Source organism: Misgurnus anguillicaudatus, unplaced genomic scaffold, assembly GCF_027580225.2.
Source record: "Misgurnus anguillicaudatus unplaced genomic scaffold, ASM2758022v2 HiC_scaffold_28, whole genome shotgun sequence".
Taxonomy (NCBI): domain Eukaryota; kingdom Metazoa; phylum Chordata; class Actinopteri; order Cypriniformes; family Cobitidae; genus Misgurnus; species Misgurnus anguillicaudatus.
In genome coordinates this window covers 9076708-9103287 of record NW_027395278.1, presented here as the reverse complement: position 1 = coordinate 9103287, position 26580 = coordinate 9076708, and the positions used below count along the sequence as shown (strand labels likewise).

The window sequence follows — 26580 nt, the reverse complement described above, 5'->3', positions numbered from 1 at the left end:
GTTCTTCTAAGGTAACGTTAAAGATAAATGCTTCTCTTCCTCAATGTCCAGACATAAATGAAGATATTCCTCACGTGTGTGTATAAAGTTTATAATCCAAACATGCGGTAAAGTTTTTAAATCTGATAAACTTTATGCTTAGTTTATTATGGTTTGAACCGCTCGTCTGTTGATTTCCATGTCAACAGCGGGTTCCGCCTGTGGGCGTGACAGAATTAAAGATAATGAAGTCAGCCAGAAAAAACGGTACTCTCTTTACTTCAATGCAGATTACATAAACAGGCGTGATTTGTTTTCGATTATATTTAGCTTGTTTAAAAGTAGACATTTCATGCTTTCTTTGTAAATGTGTATCATGCTTGTGTGACGAGTATTCGCGGAGTTTCAATTGATTTTTGTAACGTGTTTTGAGAGACAGCTGGCGGAGACAGAAATGTCTGGATGCACACCCTGTTTATTTTCTTTGTTTGACAAAAACACAAAGATCTGTTGTTATTGTGAATGAACACATATTAAAGAAGACCCTTTACCGTTTCAAATGATGTCAAACACGTAAGTGTATGATTATTAATGATGGAGTATTTTAAGTTGATTCTGCCATGATAAGGAAAAAACACATCAAAGCGCGGCGCCGCGTTTTTAGACCCCAGGGGGTTAAATGTTTAAATGTCTCTCTTATTCTTTCTTGCTGTACCACACATACCCTCCAATTCCCTTGAACAATGTATATCCCAGTTTAAAATCTGACAGCCTTTATTACATCTTAAAGTCTCTGTAAAGTCAATCTTGAAAAATGTTTCTTAATTACAAATGTTAGAAATGTATTGCTGAAACACACTAAAAGACTGTAAACTATCTAGTACTGAATTGCAGAGCTAGATCGTTAAATAGTTTTTCACCATTTCTTTATTCAGGATTATTTGGGCAGAGTAAAAACGGTGGCTCGATGATTCACTTAAGCCCCTGCTCATGGCTTAGCCCCAACACAATCATGAGCATTCATTCAGGTTGTAGCTGTATTTGAAGGTTGAGAGAGACGGCAGCTTTTCTGCGAGTGGGCGTGGTTTCAAAACTAATTTTATATACTTGGTGTTTTATCCAGCATTTAAATTTGGTTGGTGTGTGACAAACTCAGAACACATTTATTATCTGCCTTTTCCAGGGACTTTAAAAAATTTGATCTAGTATGCTGTTCATTTGATATGCTCAACTGACATTGTTTTAATTGGCTTTATTGAATTTTTTTCAATCAAAGAATGCCTTAAAATTAATTAAAGCATGAGAGTTAATGATAACTCTCATGTATTCACGCTTTTATGACCTCTAGAATAGACTATTGTAACTGGTTACTCGGGGGATGTCACGCAAATCAGGTAAACAAGCTTTAGCTAGTTCAAAATGGCGCTGCAAGAGTACTCAATCTAAAAAGTATGACCACATTAGTCCAATTTTGGCATCTTTACACTGGCTACCAGTTAAATATCACATACAATTCAAAATATTGCTAATCACCTACAAAACGGCCTAGCACCCTCGTATCTTAAAGAATTACTATCAGAATACAATCCAACACGTAAACTGCGATTCACAAAAATCTGGCCTATTAATTATCCCTAGAATATCAAAAGTGTCTAAAGGTGGTAGATCCTTTTTATATCTAGCCCCTAAGCTCTGGAATGATTTACCACAGGGGTGTCAAACTCAATTTCATCCCGGGCCACATCAGCATTACGGTTAATCTCAAAGGGACGGTTGTATTTGAACGACTGTATGAATGCATCATCTTTTATTACTGTACATTGCATAATTTTCTCTGCATTTGCTTACTATTGGTTTTGTTAATAACTCAATTAACACCTAGCTTTGAAAGTAGAAGCCCAGGCAAATAATGACAAAGTGTATAGAGTACAACTATTCTACAGATTATAAAAATAATAAAAATAATTGTGGTGACAAAAACACATGTTGTATGTGAGTACACTCAAAATGTTCTGTTATCCTTCATTGTGCAGGTCAGAAAATTAGAGGCATTTTAGATACTAATAAAGAGCTTTACAATCTCCACCACAATATGCATTTATTAGACACATACTCTCACTTGTCATTTCTTGCCCTCTTTACAAAAAAGCTGTGATTTTTTACCTGGCTTTGAGTGTCTGATTGACTGACGTCTCATGAGTTCAGTGTTGTAGGCTACAGATCAATAGTTTCAATCGTTTATTAATGAGTCAGATGAGTCATTAGTTTGTGTATTTAGCGGGAATAAACGCGTTGTAAACTAATCCCAGCAGGACATCGCGAAACATTTCTGTACACGAGATGGAAAACATTTTCTCACTGGATCCGCGTGAGTGTGCGCGAGAGAGGGAGAGAAAGAACGAGCAGATACTGTCCGTTCCATATGCGGAGGTCGCATACTGTAGGCAGCGTCATCAAGCCTGGTTTATTTAAGTTAACTTACCATTACATTCGCATACGCATATTACAGCTATTTACTATCTAAAAGAATAATATTTAACTTTATAATTGTTAAAGGGATAGTTCAGCCAAAAACGATATTAAACCCATGATTTACTCACCCCCAAGCTGTCCGAGTTGCATATGTCCATCGTTTTTCAGACAAACACATTTTCGGATATTTTAGAAAATATTTTAGATCTTTCTGTTGATTAAATGTAATGTTACGGGGTCCAGCAATAGTCCACGACCTTCAAGTCCAAAAAAAGTGCGTCCATCCTTCACAAATTAAATCCAAACGGCTCCAGGATGATAAACAAAGGTCTTCTGAGGGTAATCCGTGCGGTGTTGTTGTAGAAATATCCATATTTAAAATGTTATTAACGTTATTAACTACCTTCCGGTAGCGCCGCCATCTTAGAGTCATCCGCATTCAGGATGAGCGCTTACGCAGCATACAGCGGTTTCTCTGTTGCTGCTCTGTCCCCCGCCCTCCGAATTTGTCATACGTCACTAAGAAAAGTGCGTACACTACGCGAATACTCTCTCCTGAGTCTAAGATGGCGGCGCTACCGGAAGGTAGTTAATAACGTTAAAACATTTCAAATATGGATATTTCTACAACAACACCGCACGGATTACCCTCAGAAGACCTTTGTTTATCATCCTGGAGCCGTTTGGATTTAATTTGTGAAGGATGGACGCACTTTTTTTGGACTTGAAGGTCGTGGACTATTGCTGGACCCCGTAACATTACATTTAATCAACAGAAAGATCTAAAATATTTTCTAAAATATCCGAAAATGTGTTTGTCTGAAAAACGATGGACATATGCAGCTTGGACAGCTTGGGGGTGAGTAAATAATGGGTTTAATATCGTTTTTGGCCGAACTATCCCTTTAATATTCTGAAACAAGACAGTCTTGATGACGTATGCAGCCTGGAAATGCGACCTCCGGAGGCTGCAGCGTTCGCATTCAGACACGCTTACTCTAGTAGTGTGCGTGTGCAGGGCGCTGCTCGTTCTTTCTCATGCAATCATCAACATTATCACTATAATTCCATTACAAAAAGACTTTGGCGGGACAAAAATTAGTTTTGGTGGCTGCTAAAAAAATCAATGTAGGAAATAACCTGGAAAAAATAAAACTTATAATAACAATAAAATAATCTGTAAACTCTCGCGGGCCACATAATTAACATAATTTGTAAACTCTCGGCCGGATTTGGCCCGCAGGCCTTGAGTTTGACACCCCTGATTTACCAAATAATGTTCTTAATGTCTTAAGACATTAAGACAACTTAAGACATTCTTAACAAAGCATTCACATAAAATGTCAAGTAAATGTACCTATCCTGCAATAGTAAGTTTGTCCAGAACAAAGCATTCACATAACTCATCTGGGTAAAATACTTATGCTATAATAGTTAGCCTGTCTGGAACCAAGCGGATTTTAAACCAAAATACTGTATGAAACTTGCATTACATGCGAACGGCCCCTACGCTAATAGGATTCTGTTTTTCTCTCCCTGTCTCGTCCTCGACCCCGAGGACAATGAGACAAACAACACCCATTTCCTGATGCTGTGAAGGTCATAACACCACTGATCTACTGGCTGCCCTTCACTGTGATACCCAGCCAATGCCTGACCAGCGACCACCTGCTGAACCAGTTTAATCCGCCTACCCGTTTCATATCCCTATTGTGTTTATATACTGTAAATAAATATATATGTATATCTCTCAAGGGTTTTTCTCATTCTAGGAGTTTTCCCACAGGGTTTTTTCATCCTATGGAGAGTCAGGCAAAATTGGCTTAATTTAGCACTTTCATGTATACGGTACATTACTACTACGCTCGCTTGTACGGTTTATTATTAGCCGCTGTATTCTGCTTCTTATATTATCTATCGATTTTTCTGTGTTTTCCCCTACATCTATTCATGTAAAGCTGCTTTGAAACAATTAACAATTATTGTGAAAAGCGCTATATAAATAAAATTGAATTGAATTGAATAATGAGTATTTTTTGCTTTAAAATAAAACATATAGATACATCAGCATGTAAAATGGCATACGATATTTTTGTTTCATGTACCAATGAGATGTTTTAATAATTATGTTATTTTTACCTTGTTCGAAGCAACAGATAATGGAAGGGAAGTCAAAAACAACTTGATCTGGCACGTTACATGCTGGAGATGCCTCGCAGTCCCAAAAGTCAGTCACAAAGTCAGTCCCATAGAGTGTGATTGATCAGGCTTGTCATGAACACTGAGCCTCAGCTTGTTTCACAAATAGCTACACTCTCAGAAATAAAGGTACCAAAGTTGTCACTGGGACAGTACCCTTTCAAAAAGGTACACCTTTGTACCCAAAGAGTCCATATTAGTACTTTGAACTGCCAAAATGTACCTTTAAAGGAACATATTTGTACCTAAATGGTACATATTAGGACCTTTTTTAAGGGGTACTGCCCCAATGACAGCTTCGTACCTTTATTTTTGACAGTGTACTGGGACAACTGACATTTTAGAACTGAGCAGGTATCAAGTTGAACCAACCAACAAAAGAGCAGTCAGTGCAATTTCCAAATCAACTGGATGGATCTTACCGTTCTGCATACAGGCTGCAATAACATAAGACCAAGTAACTGCACCTTCTTTTGCTTATAAAGCCTTAAATAATCTTGAAACAAAACGAACCCTGCACAAGGTACAAAAGAATAAAGACAGGAAAGGTAATGCCACAAAGACATAAGCTCAAAATTATAAATAGTTCAATTGTGCTTTCTTCAATGACTTTAATGACTGAATGATTCATTTAAAACTTAATATTAATAAAACACTGTTGGTCTCTGTTGGTTTGATCCCTACAAAAAATGTGAGATGCCTGACTGCACTGCTACACAACACCAAAGTCACAGCCTTCTGCATTCCTCTGCTCTAATGACAGGTCTTTAAAACGCTGAGAGACACAAATGGATTTGGGAAGGTAAACATGTCAAGCCTACTAAAATAAAAGCAGCAAGATGGCACTGCAGGTAATGATCACAGAATGCAACACCAATCCTCCAAGGGCCTTTATGACCTCTCTTTACTGTAGCAGAGGGTAAAGACAAACCTGGAGAGGACGTCATGAGATATTTAATGAAGACCTGCACAGTTAACATGTAATTTGCCAGCATCTTGTGAGATGTGTCATAAAACAGCTGTGAAGTTTTGTGACAGTCACATGTCTTTTAAATTCTTGCAATGGAAGGTTATGGTCATAAAGGAAAAACATCTTATTTAATATATAGTAATATAATCAATAGGTGGTTAAATGATGAATTTGTTTTGTATCATTCTCCCTGAGGAAGGCAGATGACGAAACGCTTTGGAGAGCTTTCAGATTTTTCAGTTCTCAAAGACAGCTTTCTTAAAATTATAAAGTATTATATTCCTTACACTAACACAATGTATTGCAACACATTGCATCGCAACACATGTATTGGTATATGTATCGTATAAAAAGATTCTTGCAGATACACAGAACTAATTGAAACAGGGCCAAGGTGATCCTGAGTTTTATGTTTCATGGACTATTATAAACCCAAGGACATAGAGCATCTTGACTGTTATATTTTTTTCCAAATATGCGTTCTCTTCTATTGGACTTTGTTTGCAGATTTTAGTTTGGTTCAATGTTGGTATTAACATATAAGATAGTAAAATGTACAGTTATATAAGAGACTTTCTGGCAAAATAAACTTCATCTGACAAACTTTAGCAAACAATGACCCAAGAATGACCTAACTGAAGGAAACTAAACTGTGTCTCAAGTGAATTTCAGTAAAGTGTGGTCTTGGACTTTACTTGTGCATGCGTAAGTGTAGTGTTCTGCTGAGGGACAAAATGCTAAGATAGTGATGCTGATGATGGTTGCTGTTTTCCATATGTTTAACATCATTTCAGCTCTCTTGGGAGGACAAACATGGCTGCAACTGGCAAAAGCCATAGAGCATGGGTTTCCTGAGGCCTTGCACCACCATCTTTTGTGCACACATGCACATACATAAACAAACATACGCAGTACAGAGGGAGAGGAAGAAAAAATGAAGGGAAAGACAAAGGATGAGCAGAAGATGAGGAATGAGAGACAATGAGAGAGAGAGAGAGAGAGAGAGAGAGAAAATGAGAGAGAGAGTGAAAGATAGAATAAGAGAGAGAGCAAGAGAGACATAGACAGCGAGAAAGCCTGCAGATACAACACAGCTCAGAGATGATTGGAAGTGACAGCCTGCTGATTAGTCAACTTGCAGCCTTCACACACAAAAGGAAAGAGAAGATCCGAAAAATGAACACTTCCACAGAGCAACCTACTCATAAATGCACTTTCACATTTAATATTTTATGGGGAAAAAATTCTCTACACACAACAGATATAGATATAGAAAACCAATTGAAGATAAAGAAGGTTGATCAAAGCCTAGTAGCCTACCGAAGATAAAGAAGACTGTGTTTTAGTGTAGGTGCAAGTATTCGTGGACTGGTCCTACCTTGAGAAGATAGATTGGAATGTTGCTAAAATCCACTGGGAGTCTGAGGAGGAATCGAACAGAGAACTCCCCTGTCTAGGAAAAAAGGAGGAACATCAAATAAAATACATGCACACAGATTCTTTAACATTCCTTAATATTAATTTCATATTAACCTACATGCTAACCCTACAATTTAACCTCACATATATTTCCAAATACAAATTAAAATAAAATGAACATTCAAATGTTGACCATTTATATTCACAAATAATGAAAATCCATAGCTATGTTGCATTGCATTGACTTGAAAATCTAAAAATAAATGCACTGATTAAAGAACTTGTGATTTTATTTGAAATCTTTTCCCACCATTGATGAGTTATCTCATCAATTATGAGAAAATGTTTCCCTGCAAATTACAAGTTTTTACGGCAATCCATATTTCCATTATTGTCCATTAGGTGGTGCTCTTACCCAACTTATAAAACACTGGAGCATACACTGATCCAAAAACAGTATTATAAAATGGGCAGTTCTGGTTCTTCGTTCTGATTGGTTGAAACGTGTTCTAAGCCGTGATAAAATACCCCGGTAAACCCACGGTTCAGACCGCATTACATAAAGCTTCACTGCGCCACTGTTGCTGCATACTGATTTATGAAAATAAACACCAACGTCTTTAATCATATTTTTAATTTGTCTACAATTGCACAATTAATGGCGATATCCAGATACATGTCAATAAATATTGTTGTCTCGTCAATAAAGAAAAAACTTTCCCTGAGGAGTTTCTACCTCCCATTCCCGCTTTTATCCACTGAGTGGCGATCTTACCCAACTTAAACACTGACGCATTCACTCAACACCAAAACATCTGCATTAGACAAAAAGTATTTTACTTTGGGTGTTTTTGTCGACCTCAAAAAAGCTTTCGATACCATAGATCATAAATTATTAATGAATAAATTAGAACAATATGGTTTTAGAGGCCGTGCTTATTCATGGTTAAAAAGCTATCTTGACAACAGACACCAGTATGTACATTTTAATGAGCATCAATCAGAAATGCGTAAAGTAACTTGTGGTGTGCCCCAGGGTTCTTTGCTTGGTCCTAAGTTGTTTATTCTTATATTAATGACATCTGTAAGGTATCCGACTTGCTAAAATGTGTTCTATTCGCAGATGACACAACACTGTATGCATCTGGGGATAATCTTCACCAAATAATTATTGATGTGACTAGAGAACTATCCAGAATCAAGCAATGGTTTGACTGAAATAAATTATTTTTTAATCCAAGTAAAACTAAGTATATTATATTCAGTAATCGACAAATTGAAACTAGCATGAGCTTAAAGATGATGTGGCACTAGAAAGGGTGAATGAAAACAAATTTCTTGGAATAATATTAGATCATAAATTATCCTGGAAACCACACATCGCTCATGTTCAATCAAAACTGTCCAAAACAATTGCTATATTACATAAAACCAAGTATCTTCTAAATACGTCTTCTTTGTATATCCTGTATTGTTCTCTTTTTGTTCCATATTTGTCTTACAGCGCATTCACACGGGGCGTAAGCGTTAACGCTTAACGGAAGGCTTGTCTGAAGCGTGACCAACATCCAATCACAGTGGCCGCTACACATGCTCCGTTCTTCCATAAACGTAATTGGCTGGCTCTGTCTAGGTAATTTGCATAAGGCGATTTGATTGGCTGATGCACGCGTTGCCGCTTGAAAAGTTGAGAAATGTTCAACTTCTGCCGCGAGCAACGGCACTGACGCGGCGCCGACGGATCCACAATTCAGTTCGGCAACGCATGATGTCACCCATTAAAAGTGAATGGGAAGCGTTAACGCTGACGCCCCGTGTGAATGCGCCGTTACTGTGTTGAAATATGGGGGCATGCTTACATACATGCTTACGGACGGGAACGGGTCTCCAAAAATGGACCCATGCAGGACTCTAGCCCGAGGAGTAGGGCGGAGCCTGGGCTTCGGCTGAGTAGAGGAGCATGTGGAAGACGCAGCAACCATCGGCCTCTGCTGCGTAGAGAAGCTTGGACAGACTACTGCCTGTACTCTCGCTGTGTGCTTGCTTTATAACATTTCTACATCAGATAAGGATATGGACGTTTGTTTGGTGAAGGTTTCCAGGCAAGAGAGCAACTTTGCGCGTGTTTGGACGTGTTTATTTCACAGACGTGTTTCGGCTTACGGGCAGACGCACTGCGGAGTATATGAGCTTGGACGGACTCGCGCTGTGTGCTTTCGGTTTAACATTTCTGGATCAGATAAGGATACGAACGTTTGCTTTGTGAATGTTTCTGGGCACGTGCTTATTTCAAAGACGTGTTTCGGCTAACGAGCACAGAGCTGAGGCAGCGTGTCTGTGGAGATATTGTGCAGGGGACGCTTTGTGTGCAGGATGCAGGGATAAACGGACGTCTGACTAAAGTGAGTGTTTCTATTTTCTTTGTTATACTGAAGTGGCATTTATGTACACAATAGGATATCTGAGCACTGTTTTATATGTCTATATTGTGAGAGCAGTGAGGCCGATATAACACAGATGTAATTACAGTAAACAAGAGACAAAAAGAAAATTGGTAAAACTAAATAAACATTTAAAATGCATACCCTTTTTTAAGTACATGAAAAGACATTTGTACTGGGGATCTGAAACCGCACGTTACTGTTTGAATAAGACTTTGCTACACACCAGGCCAGAGTGTTATTGTGTGTAACACAATGTAACATCACGTTTAAAAGTAAGTCATGATTGGTGTCTGTCAGACACAGTGGTGGTGGCTATTTTCTTTGTTTTACTAACGTGGCATTTATGTACACAATATCATATCTGAGCCGTGTTTCGATTAATGGGAGTGGCTTGCAGAGCTGTGCATTGTGGTGCATAGCGGGAGTTGTAGTTTTTCATACAAATGTGCTCTAAAGTCACGTTCTGTCTTTTCTCTGTCAAATAGGCACAAAATTCTATATTTATGTTACATTTTGACTACAAATATGACCCACTTTCCATAAAGATTAATGTTCCTATCGGTGAAACGGCCCTTTAAGTTAGCTATAGACAGGCTAAAATATCTGGGTATATTTATTACCAATTAATTTAAAAACCTGTTCGATAAGAACTTCACACCACTTCTGGTGGATCTGGCTCGGTGGAGCTCCCTCTCCCTACCCTTAATTGGCCGCGCGAACCTCATTAAAGTGGTTCTCAAACTGGGGGCCGCAAGATGGTGCCAGGGGGGCCCCAGTTTTATGACATTTTATAAAATACACGAATTTATCATGAATTCTGAGTAATATATATAAGGCTAGTACTAACCAACAGCACTACTTTTAATTTTATATGTTTTGTTTAATTCAAATTTTACATTTTAGAACAAATTTGTCATACATTTTCTTTGGGGGGGCCGCAAAGAAATGCATTGTACACAAGGGGGGCCGCACGCTGAAAAAGTTTGAGAACCACTGGGTTATCCTACCAAAATTCTTATATCTTTTTCAGCACATCCCGGTTTGCAACAAACCTTTTTTATTAACTTAGACCAACAATTGTATGGGTTCCTTTGCAATAACAAGCCAGCCCGCATCAGAAAATTAGTCTTACAACTTCCCAAATCTGAAGGGGGTTTAGCACTTCCAAACTTTGTTACTTTTGGGCTTGTACTATTCACAAATTACTTTACTGGGTTGGCCCTAGATCTTGTTCTCCTAGCCCACCCTGGGTACACATAGAAATATCTTCCTCACACCCCTTACCTTCTAATATTTACTTTCAACTTCCTCTTGAGGTATACAAAATTTCAAACAATCCAATAGTTGTTAATACTATTAAGATTTGGATTCAATTTTGAAAACAATTTGGTTTGCACAAAGCCTCGATTTATATGCCAATCTCAAATAATAATTTATTTCCCCCATCCCTTTTAGACTGCAGCTTTGATATTTGGGCAACTAATGGCCTTTCTACTGTGAATGATCTGTATGAAGATGACATCTTCTCCTCCTTTTCTTCTTTCTCAGCTAAATTTCATCTCCAAAAGAGCCATTTCATTTCATTCAAAAACTATTTTCCCACTTCCCCAATCGGCCCCCTGAATCAGAACTTAATCCTGGTCAAAGACGGCTGATAGCTATCATTTATGGTAAATAACTTCCTTAACCCCATCTCCAATTGACACTCTTAAACATAGCTGGGAGCAAAATTTAGGCATTAGTATATCTGAAGACAAGTGGAACAACATTCTCAGTTTAATTCATTCCTCGTCTGTTTGCGCTAGGCATGCTCTAATACAATGTAAAGTGGTCCATAGAGCTCACTTTACTAATGCCAAACTGGCCAAAATATTTTCAAATAGAAGTGACACCTGCAACAGTCTCCAGCTGATCATCTACATATGTTTTGGTCTTGCCCGAAGCTGAATGACTACTGGTCTGATATCTTCAGAACACTTTCACAGGCCCTTAACATAACCATTGCTCCTAATGCATTGTCTTATTTGGCTTACCCCCAGATTCAGTCACACCATCTGCAGCACACTGCGTCATTCCCTTCACCACCTTGTTAGCTAGGCGTGCAATCCTTTTTAAATGGAAACATGTCTCTCCCCATCAAATGAGGACTGGATACGAGAGGTTTTGCAATGTATTCAGCTTAAAAAAATCAGATATTCTTTAAAAGGTTTGCTAAATAAGGTTCAGTGTTTATTATGTCTTGCTAATGTTATTATTTATCTATCTATTTACTTATTTATTTTGTATGTGTGTGGGAGCGATTAATGTGTGTATGAAGTTGTCATGGTGGCCTCTGGGGAGGGTTGGGGGGTTATTACTAGGGATGTAACGATTTACCGTGCAAATTTCTCAATGAATGAATTTGAATGAATTACAGTGAAATCCCAGCATATCCGAATGCCGGGGGCGCTCTCATGCAGAAACTCCCTTTGTGCCACAGAAGAAGTAGCGTTACAAACGCTATTCCAGGAAATGTCTACAGGAATATTTATATCGCTGTTCTTCAAATTGTTTCAGGTATTTTCATGATAATAAAGAATATTTTGAATGATTTTGTTTAACGAGTGTTGCTTTTTTAAATGCATGTTATAAACGACTCTGACTCATAATGATTTTAGATTGATAAGGACTTCCTACTGACCAAATGCCGTAGTACACGCATAAGCTGTGCATGAAGCACATAACCGCAGCCTTGCGATTCAGATTCAGTTTCAGACAGGCAGGGATAATAGGACACATGATTAATCGTTACATCCCTAGTTATTACTGCTATTATGTTCTTTTGTTGGGTGTTTTTTCAGACATCTTGCTCCATTTTGTAACTGCTGCCATATCTTTGTATGTCTGCAAAAATGTTATTAAAAACGTGTTGTTATTGTGAATGTACACAAATTAAAGAAGACCCTTCACAGTTTCAAATGATGTCAAACACGTAAGTGTATGACTATTAATAATGGAGTATTTCAAGTTGATTCTGCTATGACAAGGAGAAAACACGTCAAAACGCGGCGCCACATTTTGGACCTCAGGGAGTTAAATCACTCCTACAGAAGTCCTTTGCTACACACGCTGACTGGCTCATGTGGCACCACACGAAGTCGAAAACAAGCCATGTCCACAGAGGTGTTATATCTGCAGCCCAGCTGTAACTACAACTGGCGACAACAAACTGAAACAAATTTTCAGTTTCTGAAAACAAATAGTGACAAATCCCGCAACTGGCTCGCTGGTGTCGATAACTTCAAGGTCAAGGTACCATTTATTGTCTCCCTTAGGAGAAATTTGTCTTAGATGAGAGAACTGCTGCACATCAGTCCTCCCCAACAACTACATTCATACATACATCTATTACACATAACACACTTTACCTTAAATAAATAAATAATTAAAATTAAATATATAAAAAAGGCGCATTCTAATAATAATAAATTTCTTATAAAAAAGAGTACATTCCTAATTGAGTACACTTAAATATTGCTAATTCAACACCTGAATTACCTTAAAAAACATACCACTACTACAGTATTCACTACCATATCATCACCCTTGCTCATTAAGCAGTTTTATCGACTGTGGGACGAAAGAATGTTTATAGCAATTATACTTACATAATGGGACCCTGTATCGCCTTCCAGAGTTCATCAACACATACTCTGAATACAAAACATGTGAGGGGTCCAGTACAATTGTATTTGCCTGCTGCAACAAGGACCTCTTAAAAATGTCCTGTAAAGTGTTTAGTGTCCGTACTCCCATGATTTTCCCTGCTACCTTAACTAAATTGCTTATCTGGGCTCTCATTTTCATTGTTACACTTCCAAACCAATTGGTAATTCCATAACGCAAAACAGACTCAATCGTAGCTTTATAAAAAATTTGCATAATATTGCTACTGACTCCATATAATCTTATAAATAAGGTGCTGTTTCCTGCAGCAATGTGCAAGTGCGTATACTAGGACGAGTCACTGGGGGGCAATCGAGACGTTTTGGCTTCACTTTTCAGGGCTTGTGCGGCACGCTTGCTCTTGACAAAGAAAACTATTTTTCAGGTCTTTTTTGCTTAAAGGAGCTCTACGTAGGTTCTGAAATTTCTAACCGTTACTGACACAAGTTGCCGTTTGTTTCAACACAAAATGGTTGGTTGTTTTAATGCATTGTTGGGTCAAATCTAAACATTTTCTGAGTTAATTTAACTTAACGACTGGGCTTGTTCTTTTTTGACCCAATGTTGGGTTCAAACTAACCCAGCATTTTTAGAGTGTAGGAAGCCTTTATATTTGAGTTTGCTATTGCTGAATTAAACTATGGTAAACTAGCAGCTTCTATCATTGCTTTTATATGAATGCATCACCTCATTATTAACAACTCGGCTGAACTGTATGTAGATGGCTTTTGCGTAGAAATGCATATTGCAATTTTATTGTTGCAAATAAAACTCCCATAGTCCACAACTACTGCAGATTTAACTTATTTTAGGATATAAATTTAGTTAAATCATCAAACATTTGTATGACTTGCCAGTGACTTGCTTGACATAAGCAGTGACCTAACTTGTTTGATTCGCACAAAAAATGACTTGGACTTGGTTGAGACTTGAAGGTTAAGACTTGAGACTTACTTGTGACTTGCACATGTGTGAATTACTTCCACCTCTGGTATTGAGTATGGGTAATTATTCTATCATTAACTTTTACCTCAGTAAATCTACCCAGCTTAACTAGTTGTTCAAATTACATTTTTTGTTTGCATGACAGTTACAGTAGAGCTTTAAAAACATTTTTGGAAGAGCCTAAAAACTGAAGACTTGAGAAACCAGGGATTAGCATATTAGCACACATGTATATAAAGTGAAGCTGAACAGGTACCCAGCTGTTCTTGCGGCCAGCGTAGATCTCCATGCTTTGGCCATAGTCCTCCAGCAGGCTGTCGTACTCAAAGAGCAGGCGGGAGCTGTCACGCAGCCGCTGGCACTGGTACTGATGGTACTGCTGTAGCAGCTCTTTCACTAGCTGTAGGAGACACTCTGGTTTACCAGTGTCCCATGACACCAAGTGCTGCAAGAGCAGAAAACAAGGAAAAGTCATGAGTCATGATTTAATCCTAAAAACATAACATAAACCGAGTTGATGTGGAGAAAATGTGTAACATGTTTTGTGTACCAGGATAAAAAAACACTTCCTCATTTTACTCATTTTATGTCTGATAACAGAACAGATAATATCTAAAAAAAAAAACAGGATTATTCTCTCAAACAAATGCATCATTTAAAATTTGTTTGGTAGTAAAAAACACAAAATAAGTCCATCATTGTCTCGACTCTTATTTGGGTTTTTTGTAATCATTATAATACAAACATAAGAAGGGATGAGCATGGTCAACTTATAAATACTTTGTGCTGCTATTACTCTGTGACGTATTGTTTGAAAGCACCACAAAGGAATGGCTGGCCAGGCGTGTGATCGAATAAACCTGCTGTGCAGAGCTAGACGCTAGATGTCCTGTTTATAATCACGTTATTTACAGTATAAGATACCACAAAGCGTGTCAAATATGATGCCTCGTGTGTTTGTGTGTGCGTTTGGCTGTCGCGTCACACTGTCTGACGGAAGCACAAAGAAATTACTCGCGTACGAAGAGAACTTTTAGTGAGGAGACAGGCGCGAGCAAATAATGATTTATATGTCATGTTTCCTGCACTCAGATAAAACAACTCATCAAAACAGCAACAAATGGAAAGACTTGATCAGAGATTGAAAGTCCATTGACTGGGCGTGAGCAATGCATATGGATTGTGTCTGCGCTTTTATACCAATGGCGGGGTATGTCGATCTTAGCTCATTACAGATAGACATTACATATAGCATTATGTAGACAGTTATCTTTTGTTTCTATGACATGTATTCGTTAAGTTACAGTTAATTTTGTGACGCATTTCTGAAAAGACTTCACTGAGGGTGAGAGAACAGAACGAGCATTATGTTTATTTTCTTAATTTTGCAAAAAGCACAACACTCCGTTTTAACTGGGAGTAGACACAAAAAAACTAGACACAACATTTTAAATGATGTATAAATCATATCTGTATGTCCAAAATAAGCAGAGTAATCTAAGTCTCTTTGTGGAGTGATTAAAAAATAAAGAGTTTGCGGTGCCCGCGACCCCAGAGAGTTAACCCCTTTTTTAAACAAATAGCAATAGTACATGATATCCTGTGCCAGTGATGTTCATCTCCTGACCAGGTCCTGATGCCAAAACATCCACTATTATTCTAGCTTTTTACTTGCTACAAAATTCTAACAAAATGCCACAAAGGATGGAAATTAAACCACTGAGAGAGGAAACACCGTTCTCCCTCAGATCTTAGATAAGACATCTAAGGACCTTGTGTGTATGCCACATTTTATGCATGCAGTTAACAATGGTTTAGTAAGAAAGCTAAATGTTTAAGGATATTTTCAGCCTCTCTCATCACAAACATTACGCATTTAGAGAAAAAAGTATGTTGAGTGGGTGTATGCCCATTGCAGAATTTGCATCACTGTGTTTTTGTGGATTGTGTGAGCGGGAGAAAGCTTGCATGCCAGCATGGTCTATTTGCTTTCCCTCCTCTTCTCCTACAGGCTGACCTCATTTGCATAGGTGATCCTAATTTGCATGAGCTTCCCTGACTGGCACAGTGCACAGGAACGTACATTTAGAGTGAGGGAGCAAAAAACAAAATGCCACCTTTTCAGAAAGTGTTCCGGCATTCTTTTGCCTGGCTTAATTGTACCCAACAGCCAACATTGTCTCTGAGACCCAATTGTCCCTTGATGCATGATACGTACATAGGCTGAAAAAATTTTGTGACTCTAAACTAAGAAAATGTGTTAAAAAAATGTTTGTTAGAATGTAAATGCTCTAATAAGGATACCAATGCTTGTCTAATATTAAATTAGGGCTGCTAATAACTAATAATTATTTTCATAATCAATTAATCTGGCAATTATTTTTCGATTAATCAACTAATTGGATAAAATATAAATATTTGCTTAATTAGATGTTTACACGTATTATAGCTAAATAAGGCACTAAATTAGGGCATTCGCTTGTAGAAGTGTACTTTTAAAAGTGCAAAAGCTACACACTGCTACAGAGTTTTATTAATATAATATTTTTGATTAAGATATTTTAAGCCTTAAATAAAAAGTTTGTGCAGCTTTTAAATAGTAAAGCATCTTTAAATGTCAAATATCAATTAACAAAATGAATTAAGTCTTTAAGAATTTAAGAATTAAGAATTTTGCCACAGATTAATAAACGAATTTTAATTTTCAGCTTTAAACCTTGATGAATATTAAGATTATTACTAACAAAAAAATGAGCCATTATGATATGAAAGTGGTGATATACATGCGTTGTTACAGTAATAAAAACCTGGATTTCCCCCTTACTTTAAAACAGATTCTTGTGGTTCATTACTATTTTTATGAAAACCCAACAACAATTAAACAAATACAAAGTCACTTATATTAATGGAAATTAAACCTTTATTAACCAGCGTTCGTTTGCGTTTTTGCTTCCGTGCTTTTAACCAAGCTGGTCGGCTGGTCAGAAGATCGCCTGAATAAACATGCAGCTCGCATATGAAGTAAAAGTGAGCTTGCGCTGTATTAAGAAACAACACCTGACTTTAATTATAAGTGCAAAGCTCGCTCGCGCTGTATGAAGAAACAGCACCTGACTTTTTTGGGGCTGTTTACACTTGATATTAAGATGTGCTTTCATTGGGGCTGTTTACACTTGGTATTAAGATGTGTTTTCATCGATCGGATCACAAGTGGACGAGAGAGACACATTACGTTTACACCTGGTATTTAAATCCGTCTCTTTTGTCCACTTTCGACCGCTTCTGTGCTGAATACTATGAGGGGGTGGTCTGTGAGACGGTGGGCGAGTCTCTCTGCTGTCATTCAAACCCGAGCGGGAGTAATTATGAGTTTATATGGACACAAACTAATATTATTTCGGAGTGCACTGCTTGTTTAGCAAGTAAACATGCTGCACATTGTTTTGTACATGAGTATGTAAGAGCTTTCTTTGAATTTTCAGCGCAATTGATGAAATAGGATCGCGCAACTTTCACACGCTTTCAAAACGAAACTACGGAGATCAGCCGCTTAGTTTTATCAATGAAAGGCTAAAAATAGCGCTGTTCACCGAATGTTCACGCCAGAAGTCAAAAAAGACGTAAAACTTGTGTTTAATACCTCAGATTAGATAAATGGGCGGAGAGAAGGCGGTCTGTGTGGCTGTTCGAACGCATTCAACCACATGTGCGTTCCGCAACTCCAAAGCGATCCGATCGAAAGTGGTTTCGACCACCTCTGGATGTGGTTGAAAGTGGACGAGCTCAAAACGTTTTGAACACCGTTTACACCTGGCATTAACGTCGTCCACTTGTGATCCGATCGACGAAAACACATGTTAATGCCAAGTGTAAACAGCATCATTGATCGGATCACAAGTGGACGAGGGAGACACATCACGTTTACACCTGGTATTTAAATCCATCTCTTTTGTCCACTTTTGATCGCTTCTGTCATGAATACTTTGAGGGTGTGGTCTGTGGAGACTGTGGGCAAGCCTCTCTGCTGTCATTTAAACGCGAGCAGGAGTAATGACGAGTTTATATGGATGCGAACTAATACCATGTGGGAGTCTGCTGCTTGTGTTGTAATTAAACATTCTGCACAGTGTTTTGTACACGTATATATTAAAACTTTCTTTGAAATTTCAGCGCAATTGATGAAATTCAAATCTATATAGCGCCGTAAGTGTATATACACACTCGTAAAATGAAATTACGCGGAGATCAGCCCCTTTAGTTGTATCAATGAAAGGCTAAAAATAGCGCTGTACACCGTGTGTTCGCGCCAAAATTCAGAAAAGATTTAAAACATTGTGTTCAGTACCTCAGATAAAAAAATGGCAGAGAGAAGGCGGTCACAGCTTACATTGCATGAATAAAACGTGACTGACTTTGAGCAGGCAGCTCCCACTGTATGAAGAAACAGCACCTGACGCGTGTGCATGTTGGCGGACGGTGGTGCAGGAGCATGTAACGTCACAGACCAACTAATCAATAATGAAATTCGTTGACAACTCTATATTAAAGGAGTGGTTCAATGGTATTTCATGCATTCTTAATTATTAACACAGTTATAGAGTTGTTTCCTCATGCTAAACGTAGGCAAAGTTTCAAAAAAGCAGTTGGGCGTGTTTCAGAGTATTTCTGAGTCGAATGCACTTCGCCAGGGTTCGTACAATTTTGGAAAGGTTTTTTTTCGATTACAGGTCTAGCTGACATTTCAGGAGTTTCTATACGCATCACTTATTTTTATTAGCACTTCCCCCGGAAACCACGCTCACCCGTCAATCAGCGGGAGACGCTAGAACTTCACATCACATGAAAGCTTTGTTTAATTTCAAAACTCAACAATGGCATGAAATAAGAAGTGTGTTTTTGGATGTTAGGAGAAGAAAGCCAGCCTTATGTAAGATGTCACTCTTCCTTACCCACAGCACACACACACACACACACACACACACACACACACACACACACACACACACACACACGCAGGTTGCTAGGTTACCATAGCAAATAGGCTCACCCCAGAAATTATATATTATTTGTTAGTAGCCTAATAGTAAATGCTGCATTAAATTGCTTAATTGTTGGCACTGGCACTTATAAACACTATATGGGCAAAAACTGCTATATATAGGCTTAGTTTTGGAGTTAAATGTTGGAGTTGGAATCAATACCTCTGGGTTGTTTTTAGAAATAAAAGAAAAATGCTTGATCATTTTACAGCCACATCATTTTCGTTATGCATTATTGGTTTTGGACGTTTAAAAACACACAATATTTATCCGATTAATCGATCGATTAAGTGCTAGATTAATCGATTACAAAAAGAATCAATAGCTGCAGCATTACTATACACATCTGAATTGAACTGAAATTTTTAATTCAGAATTTTTCATGTCACAAACAAACAAGGCTAGTTAGAATATGTTTTTCACACACTGCCTTATATATTTTTTTAATTGATGGTGATGCATTTTCAACTTGACTTTCATCATTCCTTTGATTCACTCAAAATCAACAAGCCCAACTTAGCAGACCAAAATAGAGGGAACAGAGGAAGCCATCTGTCCATTCAAGCATATTTTACACAACTTATTAACAATGCAGCCCATGACATACAGCTGATCTTGATACATTTCATGGATCAAATCAACATGTCTACTCGCAGATGATGAAAGCAGAAAAATAATGAGGAAAGATAAGAAATAAGGTCTTCAGCTATGACCGTGCATTAGAAATAAAATCTATTTACAAACAAATATGAAACTATAAAAATTATTTTAAGGCTGCTAAATTAAAACTTTACCTAAAACTTATATGCATTGGTAAGCCATGGTACAGCATTTTAGTCACGATGGGGTGCAAGCAGTGCAAGAAACCTCTGTGTAGTCTTTGATGATGAATTGTCTTTCTCTTATAACATTGCAAAGACAATGCGATCGTGCTGTTTTGTTCTATACAATATCAGAAAATACAGCCATATCTCACAGAGCTACAGCACAACTTCTGATTTAGGCCCTTGTAATCTCCAGGCTGGACTACTGCAATGCTCTTCTTACTGGCCTTTCTGTATGATTTATTAAACCACTCCAATTAGCTCAGAACACAGCAGCTCGGCTCATCTTCCAGGAGCCCAAAAGGGCTCATGTACCGCCGCTCTCATCCCTCTCCGCTGGCTACCGATTGAAGCACATATCAGGTACAAATCGCTTCTACTCACTTACAGAACTTTCGTTGGGACCATAGCAGCATGCTTTCACACCTTCATACATTCCTACATCCCATCCAGAACCTTACGTTCAGCAAACGATTGGTGCCTTGTGTTACCCTCACGAAGGGGCAATAAATCATCATTACGCTCATTTTCCTTCACTTCTTCCTACTGGTGGAATGACCATCCTATTGCAAATCCGGTTTGCCACATCTCTTGAAACACTCAAAAAACAATTAAACCCATATTTTCCACAAAAACTTGACATAGATATTGACCACATTTTTTTCTTTTCCTTTGGCAGTAAAAAAGTCCACTAAACAAGGCCATAACTTTAAAACAAGACTAGTAAAACCCCATATCAGGCTATTAATTCCCAAACATAGAGATAAGAATAAAAGATAAGTGTCAAATAATGTTATCACTTGTTATCCTCCTAAGGTTTCTGAGGCAAGTAAGGAAGCATGTGAGAGGAATGTTCTCAGGAAGTCTTTGACTATCTTGGGTGATTCATCCCACACTTTGTGTTTAGAATTCAAACTGCTCCCTCAGGCAGGCGATATAGTGTGCCCAAGTGAAGGACTGTTAGAGCTTCTAGGTCTTTTGTTTTAAATGCAGTCTTTAGTGTAAATACTTATCTGAAACATAAAGATGTAACCGTGATTTTTAAATAGTAGATAAATAACTGTGTAATGTATTATAATGCTTGAGGTTGTTTATGGTTGGTGGTTGTGTTGTTTTTATAAATTTGTGTGTTTGTGAGGTTTGATGCTGAATAAATTGCCCTGTAAAAGGACCAATAAAGATTTTACTACTACTAGTACGAAGCTTAGACCTGCATCAGGAAAATGGCTAACGCAGTTTCATCTCCGTCTCCCCTTACTCCCTTACTCTACCGTTTTTTGATGACGCTCCGTGGGTATCGATTTGTACTGTTAAGCCCACTGGTGAGGGGCGGGAGTCTGGTTCTTGTAAGGGATTCAATGCTCTGACCTAAACTAACTCTTTCTTTTCTTTATTTTTTAATAGACTTTAATTAGGATTTTATTGCACTACTTTAAGATCTTTGATGATATCTATGATTAATTTTTTTAACTTTACTAATAATGAATATTGCTTTACTTTAGGATTTTTAAAGTTCTACTCAATTTAATTTGAAAAAAAAAGTAATTATTGAAATCTACTAGATTTTACAGGTACACCTTTTAGAAAAGTACAAATAAAGATCATTTTAGGGCGCACTCACATTATCCAAACCAAACCAAACCATGCCCCAGCGCGTTTGTCACCCCTCCCTACTCCCCCAGATGCACGCACTCACACTGTACTTTTTATCGATCCGAGTCCGGGCGCGCTTTCGTCATTAAAATGCGATTGTTTTGAAAAAAGCAGGAAGTAAAGCTCTCTCTTAACACTGGAACCCACCGTAATGATAAGTCTGTGTTTTTTTTATTCGGAGTCGTTTGGTGCGCGATTACAGACAGCCTTCTCACATGTCATCATATTGCTTAGTTGATCTGTCACGTGCGCAGCTCGGACATTCACGTAACCCCGCTGCGCGCATCAAAAGGTTTTTACGGCGGCAGATGAAGGTGAGTGGTCGCGCAGCTGACGTCTTCACCTTTTGAATCGCGCTCAGGCGCGAATGCGCTCACACCACAGCCTTCCGCGCCTGAGCCCAAGTGAACCGCGCTCCGGCCCACCTCTGCAACCCGGCCGTGGCGCGATTAACCAATCCGCGCCCGGGCGCGGAACAGAGCGATCACACTTGTCAAACAAACCAGGCTTTGGGGGTCAAACGCGCCCGAGCGCGGTTTGGTTTGGATAGTGTGAGTGCGCCCTTAGATGCTTAAAGACTATTTAGAGCATTGGGACTGCTATACGAGGACTTATTGTACTTATTTTTATAAAAACCTTGACCAAAATCAATATTTCTTTCGACAGAAGCCTAAAATTAGACGCATTCCAACTTATTTTGTCAGTACGGGTCACAATTGATTGTCGAGTGATCAATATCAACCAATACAGCAATATCACCATGGACAGCACCTGGTAACGTCATAAAAAGTTGTAAAGCAACCTGCTAATTTTTATTTGTTATGTGTTAAATCTTTATTTGTTAAAATTTACTCTTTTGTGTGGCCTCCCCTTTTTTGGTAATGTTGCTTCATCCTGAGCCAGGTGTTTGTAACATTATGGGGCCTCGTCCGGGATGTTGGGGAAGTTGTTTGGGAGCTCACAAGTCACTTTAATCGTTGGTGTTCGTCGTTAGAAGTAGATTCTTTTAAGAGTCTTTGTGACTTGGTTGTTCTGGAGCAGTTCAGAAAGATTATTCCTGAATGAATTGCGATATACACAAACAAACAAAAAGTGTAAAAGGCGGCTGAAGCGGCTGTTTTTGCTGAGTGGTTATCAAAAAGAGCGCCTTTATGAAAATTTAGATCGACCAATGTCAAAAGTGGAGTATAGGCCTATTAAAAAATAGATCCAAATTCCTCTTGTAGGTACTGCCTGGAAAAGGTCACCAGAAAAAAGAATGTCCAGTTTTAAAAGGCAAGTATGAGGCCATTACTAAACCTTTAAGACTTGAGTCTGCTTAGACTCCTTATGAACAATTGTGCATTTAGGGAGTTCCTGGCGGAGTGAAAAATCAAAACATATGAATATGTGGGGTATCCAGTAAATGATGGTCCCTTTATTACTACAGGATACGGTCCCTTTATTACTATGGGATATGCTTCTTTTTCTAATAAAAACGTGTTTATGTCTAAAGTTTATATTTAGATTACAATCAGAAACCAGTCTGTGCTTATTTGGTCTTAAAGAGACAGTAACCTCAATTAACCTACTTAAGTCTGTGTCATTAATGTTAATCAAACAACCAAAGACAAAGAGAAAATCACTTCTGTAGCTCTAAAAATAATAATAATAATATTTAATTTATACAATAAAGACAGTGTTATGATTCATTTAATGTACCTAATGCTAATTTCAGACCTTACATAATGTGCAACTTTGTTCTTTTTTTAAATGTTTGCAATTTCTTTATTTGTTATTAGATTTTTCCCACCCCCTTTTTGCTGATCCGAAAAATAATCAGATCTGTGCCTCAAAAACTGTAATGTGATCCGAACTGTGAGTTTTGTGATCCGTCACACCCCTAGTAAAGTTAGTACAAAGTGATAGCCATAAATGCAATTTATTTTGGTGTTTTGTTTTTTTCGGCTTGTCAATGTTGATTTGCGGTCTTCCCCCACATTACTTGTCTCTTAACTTTCCAAATAAAACGAACGCTACAAACTTCATACAAATGATTTGTTGTATCTTAAAGTTCCCAGGGTTAGAAGAAAGATAAGGAAACAAGGTTTAACCATTTACCACGTTTCTGTCATTAAAAGCTACTCGTAATGGTTTTGTCTTGTGTTCTGTTGTTTAGGTCTTTTATTTTAAAGTCATGTCTCTGGTCTTTTATTTTGAAATCATGCCATGTCTCACTTCACCTTTCACTTCCCGTTTGTCTGTATAAAGCCTGTTCAGCCACCACCACACATTGCTAAGTATTGTTAGTTGTAACACTGCATTACCAAGCGTTTCTGTCCTTGCCTTGTTTTGTGTTATCTGTATTCTTGTTCATGGTTTTGACCCTTGCCTGTTTATTTGGATTACGCTTTTGGATTACCCTGTTTGGATTTGTTCGCCTGCCCTTTTGGCATACTTTAATAACATCTCCAGCATTTGGATTCTACTCGCTCTCTCTTGCTTGTGTAAGCAGCCCTTGTTACAGAATACTTAGCCTTAACCAGAATCCAGCGGAGGTTTGTATATCCCAGCCGGCATCATGGACTCCACAATAGCATTACATCCGATACGCCAAAGTGAGGACTCTGTATTGGATTATACAATCAAGTTTTGGAGTCTGGCATCCCAATAACTCTGTCCGGAAGAATGTGTGAGGACGTGGTACTGGCTTGGACTCAATCCTGCATTACGTAAACAGGTACCCATTGACTGTGATTGTTTGTTGACGGATTATGTGAGTGCAGTTTTGAACAATGCTTTACCCCTTAACGTCAAGTTTGTCAGACCAGAGACTGTACATGTAAAGCCTGCTGTACCACAACCTACTCACGTTAGGCCTGTTTTGCCAAAGCCAGTTCAAACCATGCCTGTCTCTGTTTCCAAGATGGCCGCCACCATGCCTGTCTCTGTTTCCAAGATGGCCCCCACCAAGCCTGTCTCTGTTTCCAAGATGGCCGCCACTAAGCCTGTCTGTTTCCAAGATGTCCGCCACTAAGCCTGTCTCTGTTTCCAAGATGGCTACCGCCATGCCTGTGTATGTCTCTGTTTCCAGGATGGCTGCCCCCTTACCTGTATCTGTGCCCAAGATGGCTGTCACTATGCCAGCACCTGTTTTTAAGATGGCTACCGCCATACCTGCACCTGTTGTCCAGAGAGCCATCACTATGACCACACCGGTCTTGTAGAGGGCCATTGTCATCCCTGCACCTGCTATCAAGATGGCCACCGTGCCTACACTAACCTCTCCAGTTCATGCCAAGACCCAACAGTTGATATCAAGTCTGCTGGATACCCAAATCATGTCTGTACGGGTGGCTAGGATTCCAAGTCAAGTTATGTCCAGTTCTATGGTCCCTAGGGCTACGGAGGAATGTCCTTTGAATTCTGTTCTTCCTGTATTTGCCATGGCCCTGTGGTGTGTGTGGTCTGCTTTCTGCTCTTCTGTTTCCTGTGATGTTTCTCAAGCCCCTGAAATTGAATAATCCAAGTCATCTGATACACCTCCTGTCACGGCTAAAAGGTCCGAACCTGTCGCTCCTGCACTTGCAATCACAACTAGAAGGTCCAAACCTGAGCCTCGTGCATGTTCTGTCACTAGTGAACTACCAGAATTGCCTGAATCGCCAGGCTTACCTGAATCACCTAGATTACCTGAATCGCCTGTTTCACCTGGTTCACCTGAGTCGCCTGTTTCATCTGATTCACCTGAGTTGCCTGTTTCACTTGCACTTCCTGTTTCGGTAGGAAAGTCTGAATCTCAGTCCCCTTAGCTTCTTGTCTTGACCAAGTCTGCTGAGCCTAACTTTCCTGAATTTCCTTTCATGACCATAAGGCCTGTTTCTAAGTTTCCTGAGTTTCATGTAGAGGCTGAGATGGTTACCCCTGAATTCCCTGTGTCCTGTAGGTCAGCTAGTATGTTCATTCCCAAGCTCCATAGACTCTCTCCCTGATCCAGGTCCACGGCTGCCTCATGATCCAGGTCCACGTCTGCCATTCTTGTTCATGGTTTTAACCCTTGCCTGTTTATTTGGATTGCGCTTTTGGATTACCCTGTTTGGATTTGTTTGCCTGCCCTTTTGGGATACTTTAATAAAACCTCCAGCATTTGGATTCTACTCGATCTTTCTCGCTTTGTGTAAACAGTCCTTGTTACACTACTTTTAACAAAGTATGTTTTATCCTTTTTAAATTGTTGTGATTTTGAGTGTGTTTTTATGTTTTGTTGTATCTTTGTATACTGTTGTTATCTGTTGCTGCCTTTTTGGCCAGGTCACTCTTGTAAAATAGATTTTAATCTCAATTAGTTTTTAACCTGGTTAAATAAAAATAAATGAACTGAGGTGTTAAGTAAATATATGCTATATAGCAGTTTTAAACTAGAAAAGCAACAAAGTATAAAAGTTTAAAGGATTGTAAATGCTGTTTCCTGTTAACTTTAAGACTAAGCAGGTTAAGAATATAGACTACGGTAGAAGCTTTGAGTCAGCTTTGAGTCATTTTTAGTTATAGAAAAGCAGAGACTGGCATCTATATTGTTAATATTGACCTATGAAAGACCTTAAAATGGATTAGGTAGGGGTCATGAGAAAGTGAATGTTTCCACATAAGTGGAGTGGTTTACTGTTAGTCTTACTTAAATAGTTAGATGACATCATTGCCCAACATGACTCCCTTTGGTAGGGAGTAAGACATGTACATGTGAGACATTTATTAGACTATTATTACTCATCAAACAGATAAAGGGTGGATATCTCATATGGTAAAGCTTAGAATAAATCACTTATAAGTGTTATAATTCCTGTTTACCTTAAGGGTCCTTGGGGGTTTAAAAATGCCCCCAGAAATTGATAGAGTAATTACAAAAATGTATAAATTTTTAATGATACCAATAATAATATCATAATGATACA

The 26580-nt window shown here is 38.5% G+C and overlaps 1 protein-coding gene across 2 annotated transcripts in view; it reads right to left on the bottom strand.

Annotated features, from left to right (window-relative positions):
* LOC129417250 (BRISC and BRCA1-A complex member 2) overlaps window positions 1-26580 on the bottom strand; it is a 205963-nt gene that overhangs the window by 101770 nt on the left and 77613 nt on the right. For both annotated transcript variants that reach the window (XM_055171795.2, XM_055171796.2), the window contains exons 5-6: window positions 14390-14578; window positions 6999-7073 (exon numbers count right to left, since the gene is read on the bottom strand). In XM_055171795.2, the coding sequence (XP_055027770.1) occupies window positions 6999-7073; window positions 14390-14578 (264 nt within the window). The remainder of the gene's footprint in view (window positions 1-6998; window positions 7074-14389; window positions 14579-26580) is intronic.